Source organism: Coffea arabica, chromosome 1c (genome assembly GCF_036785885.1).
Source record: "Coffea arabica cultivar ET-39 chromosome 1c, Coffea Arabica ET-39 HiFi, whole genome shotgun sequence".
NCBI lineage: Eukaryota > Viridiplantae > Streptophyta > Magnoliopsida > Gentianales > Rubiaceae > Coffea > Coffea arabica.
The window spans coordinates 10,000,001-10,009,888 of NC_092310.1; the positions used below are offsets into that span (position 1 = coordinate 10,000,001).

Below are 9,888 nucleotides of genomic sequence, written 5' to 3' on the forward strand. Positions count from 1 at the left end.
TGCGTCCTCTTATTCAGGTACTGCAATATCCTAAATGCCTCCTCTCGTATCAACATTGTGATAGCCCCACCTTCCCCTAGGATGAACCAAAGGGTTCGGCGGGCTGCCTGCCCAACTCGCACCAGGACTCACTAATACGATCAAATAAAATACTTCTGAAATACTTAAATAACAATTCCACAGCTTCTAACATAACTGAGTTCAACTTACAACCTGACTAATAAAAATATGATCCAACGTACTTAAGATACAATCAAAGTTCGCCTTACAAGCTTCCAAAATATCAAATTTAAAGTTTAACAACCCAAAACAAGATACAAAAGAAACAAGGTCACACCCTAACTGACTGCGGATTCACTCGGGTTCTTAATTCTTGTTAAGGAAAACAAATTTGAAAGAATAAGCTAACACTCAGTGAGTTCCAAAAAGGCATACAGTCACATAGAACAGTTCAAATTACGCTTCAAACTCACAATTCAAAACGAGTAAATAAATTGATTAACAATATGAAGGGGGTAACAGGTGGCTCTCAGAAGCCAATGTCCACGAATCTTGATCTTATTTCACGTAGTTGACACTCCGTCGACTTTCAAATTTTATCACTATGTAGAACTCCACTTATTTCATTCTCCTTCTAATGACTCCCCCCACCAGGCCCGAAATCCAAAACACTTACTTAAATGGGTATTGTTTGAGCATACCATAGTTTTCATTTCAACGGAGACGAGTCTAAATGCTAAGTCCAATGAATATAAAACACTTTCCTATGGCTCATCAAATCTCCTCGACCAAGTCCCATAATTGGCTCGAATCGACAGACTCACCCATAGGACTTAGGAATTTCCAAGAATTAACATGCACAATCAATCACTGATCGTTGATGGGATAACAACCCAGATGACATCACAACACTTCAACAATTCAAAATACTATTCATCCCAGTCACAACATCAAATTCACATCTAAGTCACATTTGCAAATTCAAGACAGATAACATGCATGGAACTCACCAATAAATCAAAACTCGGAATCCAAATTAGGATCGATATCACAGTTTTCAATCACTCCTATAAACACGTAAAAAGAGACAATAAGTTTCGCCCCCAACAATTCGCGAAACTAAACCAAATTCACTTGAACTTGACACATATGCTCGAGTTATGAAAATAATATGTATCTAGAATAGTTTTCCTCAAAATTCGATGCGTGAAAACACAAAAAGTCTCGAGTTCACCACTACTGCCCGGATAGTTTTTAGCCCAAAATTAGTGAAATAGAAATGACTTTTAACCGTTAAAATTCCTAACTTTCAACTCCAATTCAACATATAATCATAATTTAACATAATACCAAGTCACTTGAGTGACATTTAGTCAACAAGGACACAAAAATGTCGAAAATGAAGATGAGAAATTAACCCTCTTCATTCGGCTAGTTCATCCAAAAATTTCTCAAGAATTTCGCCAATAGAACAACCATTTAACTAACAAAAACTCATTCAATTCTCTAAGGATTCCATCAATCATTAGTCCTTGGTTATCAAAAGACAATTTTGAAGCAAATCCAACCAACAAATCTAGAGTTATGCTAGTATTTTAACCACTAGAACATTTAGTGATATAACTTTAAGAAATTTACTAGATCTACCATAAATCTTACTTAAATCAAGTGAATCTAACATTTCATGACTAGAAATTAGAGATTAAGGGTGATTTTCAGTTCTTACCTTAAGATCTAACTAGATCTAGGGTGATTCAACCTCAAAACTTCCTTCCAAAATTCACCCCTTCAAGTTTTCTCAAGAAAGGTCAAATCTTCTAGATTACTTGGGTGATTTCTTTCACAAATCCACAAGGAGTAAGATAAATGGTGTCCCTTCTCTCTTGGTTGCTCTCTCTCTCTCTCTCTCTCTCTCTCTCAGCTCTCTCTCCCTCCCTCGATCCCCTCTCTCTCTCTCGGCCTTCAACAAGAAAAGAAGAAAAAGAAGAAGAAAAATTGTGGTGGTTGATGGGTTTTCAAGTGATTTTCAAGAGCAAGATGGAGAGCTCTCAAGTCTCCCTCTCTTTCTCTCTCTCAAAATTTCGGTTAGCTAAAGGGGGAAGAGAGAAAATGAATTCTCAAGTCTAGTTTCTTCCTTTAAAGTGTGGTAGGAGGACCACCTTACCTACTCGCTTATGTGTCGCATTCTCATGCGACATCTTATTCTTAACTAGATTTCCCTCAACCAACATTATCCTATTATTTTTCTATTTCTTTAAAGTCTCTACATGTTCTAGATTTCTCCTTAAGACTAAATTTCACGTCACCCTTGCAAAATTTCACACTTAATGCTAGCCAAACGATAACCGGGTAATTAATAATAAAAATTCACCTAAGATATAAAATGACATTTTAATAGATGAAAATACAAAGAATTTAGCAAAACCACATAATATAAATATTTTCATCATTATTATTTACCTTTCAAAATTAGTAAAAAAAATTTTGAGCCCTCACATCTTTTCCCCCTTAAAAGAATTTTGTCCCCAAAATTATCACCTTTCTAAACGAACAATTCAGGATACTTTTGCTACATCTCCTCATTCGCTTCCCAAGTCACTTTCTCGACGTCATGATTTCTCCAAAGGACCTTAACCAAAGGAATTTTCTTTTTTCTCAAGCCCTTTATGTGACGGCCACACCTCCTCCTAGGGCGTACCCCAGGGTTTAGCGGATCGCCTGCCCAACTCTCGCCAGGACTTACTCACCCATAACTCAAGAAAAATAACGTACATCCATAGAAAATAAATAACACATGCACTTCAACTTAATATATACATTGATGCTCAAATCCAGGTACAAAGCTTCTACATACCAAAGTACTTCAAAGTGTTTACAATTTGAGTACAATCAACCCTAGTCGGGTACTAGCGTGAGTACAAATTCAAAATTCAAAACAACTAGACTATGCTAGCCTGTGCACATCTCACGCTTCGCTCGTACCCCCTGTAAGGAAAACAAATGACGTGGAATGAGCTAAAAGCCCAGTGAGGTTCCAAATAGCAAGTTGACCATGATTTAAACGTGCAAGTATCACGTAGCAAAGTAATGAGCATGAAAAATTCATAAAAGTGAGCAATAACACTTCAAGTAGCAAATCTCAAAATGAACGAGTGTGAAGCTTTCTTTTAAAACGAAACAATAACACGATCAATACGAATCATTCCATAGTATAAGGATACGGATGGCTCTCAGGAGCCAAATTCCCATTGCATCACCAAAGCTTGATCAAGTAATAGTTGACACTCCGTCAACTTTAAAGTAAGTAACCAATCTAGTAGAGCACCACTTAAACTACTCTCTGTCCACCATCCAAACCCCCTACTGGGCCCAAAATCCTCAATAAACACTGGTGGTAATACTCGAGTATATCAATTAGTCGAGAAGATATCACTCCATTCGACAAAACAAAAGACCCAGGGTTCATTACCCAATCGACCAAACCCTTGCCGACTCGACTCGAGTAACTCGCCACAGGATTTCTGGAATTCCAGGAAGTGCGCACCATATACACAAATATATCAATCCATCGCAACAATAAACAAGTATATCTCAAATTAGAGCAAGTGCAATAAAGTACACTCTTACCCGATCAAACAAATGACATATCATTAAATCACATTGGTAAAGTATTGAAGACAAGTGTCCAATTCAATTAGGTATTTGAAAGCACTCACCAAAAGTTTAATGTCTCTCAAAAGTCACGTTCAGGTCCAACTCCTTGGTTGGAGTCCAAATCTGCGATAAAATATCATTTGCGAATGTAAAACTCTCTAGAGTTCGAAACATTGGAGTTCCGCTTCAAGAAAATCCAGTAAATGCAACTCGTTTAAATAGTATTCACTGTACTGATCAAATTTCGAAAAATTCATGCTCGCTCTTGAACCTTTGAAACTTTGAATCAAGTATAATCTGAAGTACCATTTGAGTCGAAGAAATGGAGAAAACGTATTTCTATTAGTCGTAAATTTCATTTTTCCAAGAGTATAAGGTCGGCCAAGTTCTCACTTATACATCTCGATAAAAGAAGATGCAAATATCTTAGGTGGTTCACATGGTATTCTGTGACGCCGCGAACAAAAATGAGTTTAAGAACTCGGAAATTTTCTAATTTTCTAGGGTTTATTTTTTTTAATCGCCCGCCTTTTCTACATTTTCTTGATTAGAAAAATTCCCCAAATAAAGTTTATGAGCAAAGATAGTTTTAAAATGATTTTTCTAGTATCGGTTAGTTTTTGAGAAATTAAGAGCGTATTTTGAACTTGGGACCCGCAAGTGCAGTAAATGCATTATATTTTTGACAACTTGTTAGAATTTTGTATTAAGTGATATTATTTTACAAGGTGTTAAGATATTTGTCTTGGAGAGACAAGAAGATAATCTCAAGCTTAAAGGGTGACAAGTGTCACCTTGTTATTGAAGGTTGGACTTTGACATTTGACCATCTTACTACCTTTACCAAATAAGTACCAAATTGATCCAAAATTACCTTCATTCTTCATCATCTTGGCTGAGCTTCACAAGGAGAAAAGAAAGGAAAGCTTTCATCTTACTTCTTCATTTCTTGCTCCAATCAAACAATTTAACCGATTAAACTTGGATTTGCTCCATAAAAACCTTTCTCTTGGTAGTATTAAGGTGTGTAGTGAAGTGGTTTGAGAAGCAAAGGTGCTAAGTTGGGTCTTTTCATGGGTTTGTAAGGTAAGTGACTAAGGAACCTTTCCTTTGATCTTGATAATGTTCAATTAGTGATTGGTGGTGGTTGAATAAGTGATTTTATGGTTGATTTCCTGATTTTGGTTGAAAATGATGAAGTTTTATTATTTTTGGGGATTTTTCTGTTTTCATATGGATATGATTATGGGGTCATGTATGATGATTGGAAATGATGTTTAATGATTCTAGAAGGTGGAAAAAGTGGAAGATTGCAAGTAATTTCTGTTTTGGAAGAAATCTGGAAAATTAGGGTTCCTTGGTTCTTCATTCTGTCCGAAATTTTAGGTCATAGATAGAGGCCAAATTGGCCTTGGCTTAAAACATGAAAGTTGTAGGGAATGACATTTTAGAGGTGCCTACAAAATTTCAGGTCAATCAGAGTAGTGTGGAATGAGAAAAGTCGAAATTACTATTGCTGTTCTGGTTTTACCCGAAATTGAGAAGTGCGTCTGTAATTGGTTGTTTTGGCTGGAATTGCTTCCGAATTAGTTGTTGAGGCTTTCTGATGAAATTTAACCCTGTTTCTTAGCTTTCAGCTGGTTTTGGAATTTCTGGATTTGGACTTGGATAGCCTGATTTATGATGTTTCCGCTAGAATGCGTTTTGTGAATCTGTTTTTGTGATTCTGGTATGGTATCTTGCATTTTCGACCTGGTTACACTCAAAACTGGGTTGAGTGACCTTCTGTAATATTGTACCCCTATCTCTTAGCTTCGAAACGGTGGGTCTTGTACCTTCATCCGACAATCGTAGCACCTTTGGTACCATTACCGTAAAATGACATCAAAACTGTTTTTCTGGTTTTGAGTTTAACTTTCATTTCCAGACTTTTTCCTAACTTGACTTGTACTAGTACTACTTGGAGCTTGCTGAATGGCTATTGGATGAACTTGTTGTTGTGTGTGTACCTTTGGGACTGGCTGAAGAAATAATGAAGCCATGATGGCTGGGAAAGTAAGCAAATTTAGGGGAAGTGCTGTCCGAAGTTTTGAAGGGTTTGATTGCTTTGAGTTTGTGATCTAAGACTTAGATTTGAGCAAGGCAATGTTATATGATGGATGATTTCTGAGCCATGGAGGTGCGTGACCTCAAACTATTTCTGAAGTTATTTATGAACCGTTTCCTGCATTATTTACTTGTGAACTGTTTCCAACGTTACTTTTGTACCGTTTTCTTGCATTATTTACCTTTAAACTGTTTCCAAAGTTACTTTTGAACTGTTTTCTTGCATATCATACGTGCTTGCATGTGAGTGTTCCTTATTTGCTATATTTTCTTGACTTCATGACTTGTATTATTGATTGATAACGTGTTAAGTGCTTTGAATGATTTTCAAAACGAGCTTTCTAGGCGAGTGTATACTTTATCGCACTCGACCTAAATAGCTGTGCAATTTTCAAGGATTTAATTATTGAAATACTAGTTGCGCATGATGTAAGCCTTTTGGGCTGAACTGGCCATTGCCCCTTGTTACCGGTCGTCTTGAGCCAGAAATAGTCTCGGTCGGGCGATTAGGGACTTGGGTGAACGTTTGGTATACTCGAGTATTACCTTTGTAAGTTGGTGGAGGTTGGTGGAGTTTGGTGAATGAAATGAATGACCAAATGAGCGAGGGGTTTATTTATAAAAGAAAAGAAAATGCATTTTTCAAAAGTTTGAAGGAAGGAGGAAATGTCAGGAGAACGAACTTATCTTTTTCATGAATGTTACTATCGCTTTCCATTGTAAATGTTTCTTGAATTATTGATACTCCATATTTACTGTTTTGCAACTGTTGTAGTTGTTTCTGGACTTATCATTTGATTTATGACATCATTGATATATGACATCATTGAAATGAACTATTGTGAAACCTATTTGATTACTGATTTTTCTGGTTACTCGCTGAGCTTCTAGCTCACCCCAAAAAAATATTTTTCCCCCTCCACAGGGCTCAAGGCGAACGAAGGACTTGTTGTGCTTATTCACGTGAATGGATGGCCTATATTTTGTACAATTTGGATTTGGAATCATTTGATGTATAGTTGGGAATTAGTTTCCGCTGCATTTGTGACATGTAATTATTGGAGACTTGGATGTATATTTGTGGACCATGTGATGTATATTTGAGGTTTATTCTTGTAATTCATTTGAGGACTTTAGTGAACGACTGAGTCCCGGCGAGAGCCGGGCAGGCGGCCCGCCGAATCCTCTGGTTCGCCTTAGGGGGAGGTGGGGTCGTCACATATTCGCTCTCAAGTTTTACTCGAGTCGCAAGTGTTTCTACCTAGTCCTTAAGCGTAAATTTGGGTAGCACGCCCTTTATATTTACCTATTTTCCAGCCATTTATGGCTTCAAGTTTTCCTCAAACAAACTCAAATTCATACATAAAATCATCTCATTTCCAAAGCCGTTCAATAGGCTCAACAGCATACAAGTACCAAACCAAGCTAGGAACATGTGCGGAAATGAAGTTTGCGTCAAAAAACAAAAGACAGATTTGACGTTGTTTTGCGTAATGGACACAACCGAGGCTACGCTTATCGGATTGAGATACAACTTATACCGTTTTGAATCTAAGACAGAGGGCTACAATTTCGATGAAGACCACTTAGTCCAGTTTCTAGTGTATCCAAGTCATATTCCCAATTTACAGAACCGGATTCCTACCAACAAGCTAGTTAACTGCACTACATTCAAATGGCCATAACTCAAGCTACCGAAGTCCGATTAAGGCATGCTTAGGGGCGTTGGAAAACTAAGACATAGTACTACAATTTTCATGTTTTGGATAAATACTAGTTCAGTACATATCATGGTGAAAAGACACAACCAAATTAGTGAAATATCCAAAACTGATCACTGGATTCACTTAGGGCAGTCAGGGTATTTCGGTCTTTTCACAGGGTACATTGCTCCGATTGGGCTGAAATTTTGCAGGAAACTATAAAAAATTATTCTATACAACTTTCATGTTTCAGGATAATCCCAATTCGGCCTCTATCATAGCAAACTAGAACCGGGCAGTACAGGGTATACCTTAACTTCAATTCTGGAAATTTGCTACAATCAAGGTATAAATCTCATTTCTAGTTTAAAACCATCACTACCACCTCATATACAAGCTTGTATACATCATATACCATCCATACAACAAGTATGAGAAGGAAATCATTTAAACCCTAATTCAAATGCATCACCCCAATCATCCAAAATCTCTTGATTTAAGCATCACAATCACAAATACAAGTTACTAAACAACTCCAACATGATTAAGGGAAAAAGAAAAGAGTGGTCAGCCCTTTTACCTCAAAACTAGAGCTTGCTAGTGTTCTCCTTCACTTCCCCTTGAAATTTTTAGTTCCCTAAGCTTCCCAAACTTCCAATTTACAAGTTAATCGGTTTAGAATCTTATTTTTTTCACTCAAATGGTGCAAATCAAGATGAAGTGAAGTTGTTTTTCTCTTACTCTCTCTCTCTCTTATTCACGGATAGGAGGAAGAAAATGAGGGCAATTTGTGTGTTTTTTGATGATAAATATGGAGGAAAATTGGTTGGTCAACACTTAAGGGATGGTTGCCACTTGTCGCATCCAAAATCCATCTCAAATTTTTTCTTTTCCTTGCATTTTTTTGGTCAAATATTTCAGCTAAGAGGGTTGAGGATGAGGGAGATATTTTGCACCAATATCAATGATATTTTATGGTGAGGAAGTGGTAGTCAAGTGGTGTGGTCAATCGGTAGTGAGTGATACCCATCGGTTCGAGCCGATTTTCCTTAAATTGCATATAATAGGGTTTTAACTTATAATTTACTAACTTATTATTATCACCTCTAATCCCACACTTAATATCATCTAAAACTCACTTTTAATCACCAAACTTGATCCACACTTCGTACCGGATAGTCGCACTAAAAATCCTGATTCACGCTAACTTAAAAAACGAAAAGGGTGAACCCTTAATTCTATATTCATTGCTCTCTGAGCCGATGGTCTTCTCATTTGTCCATGCAAAGTATACTGGCAAAAAAGAGCTTTGCTTTGGGCGGCGTTGTTAGTCGATAACCCGTTGGCTCTTCCATGGTTTCTAGTACGGGATTTTAATGTGATTGTTAGCGAGGAGGAAAAGAGAGGTGGGTTACCATTTCGACCGGAGGAGGGGTTGGATTTTATTTCGTTTATGGCTAGGGTAGGTGTACAAGATGCTGGTTTCTCAGGTTCCAGATTTACATGGTGCAATAATAGAGGAGGGAGAACCCGTATTTGGACGCGACTAGATCGAATGCTCTTTAACCAGGGGGCCGCTGCCTTACCTTTTAACTTTCAGGTGCATCATTTAGGGAGAGATTCTTCAGATCATGCTCCCCTGGTGCTATCGGCCATAACTAGGCTTGACAATAAGTCAAGAGCGTTCCGATTTCTGAATTTTTGGACGTTTAAGCCAGAGTTACTGGAGGTGATTCGAAGAGGGTGGGAAGGGTTATTTCCAGGACCGCTATTGCAGCGATTGGCTAGTAAATTGCGTCAGGTTAAAAACATATACAAAGTTGGTCACGTGAGCAGTTTGGAAATATTTTTGATGCAGTGCAAGTTGCTGAGGAGCGGGCGTCATTGGCAGAAGCTCTCTTTGACGATGATCCCCCTGAGCCGAAGTTGTTAGCATTGCAAGAAGCTCAAGCGGTACTTAGGAATGCTTTGTTTGTAAAGGAGGAATTTTGGAAGCAAAAGGCAAGAGCTAAATGGTTGCAGGATGGGGATAGGAACACAAAGTATTTCCACTCTATAGTTGCAAAGGGAAGAGCCAGGTCAATAATTCATCGTATTAAGGATGCCAATAGGGTTTGGTTAACATAGAAAAGTCAGATTGCAACAGAGGCGGTCCATTTCTTTGAGAGCTTGTTTACAGCTGAGCCTTGTTTGCGGTCATGGGATATATTGGGTGTCATTCCTAAAATAATATCTCATGATCAAAATGAGGATCTGGTGCGTGTTCCTTCTTTGGAGGAGGTTTGAGAGGTTGTGTTTGCAATGGATGGTGAGAGTACCGCTGGGCTAGACAGTTTTACCGGGAGATTCTTTTCATTTGCTTGGGACGTGGTGGCCAAGGATGTCTATAAGGCGGTGGGCAATTTTTTCTATGGAGTTGAGGTGC

General features: G+C 37.9%; 1 protein-coding gene across 1 annotated transcript in view; it reads left to right on the forward strand.

Annotated features, from left to right (window-relative positions):
* LOC113737916 (serine/threonine-protein kinase PBS1-like) overlaps nt 1-9,590 on the forward strand; it is a 14,386-nt gene extending 4,796 nt beyond the window's left edge. Inside the window, exon 4 of the mRNA XM_072084548.1 lies at nt 9,322-9,590. Within this exon, the coding sequence (XP_071940649.1) occupies nt 9,322-9,590 (269 nt within the window). The remainder of the gene's footprint in view (nt 1-9,321) is intronic.
* The last annotated feature ends 298 nt before the right edge of the window (nt 9,591-9,888 follow it).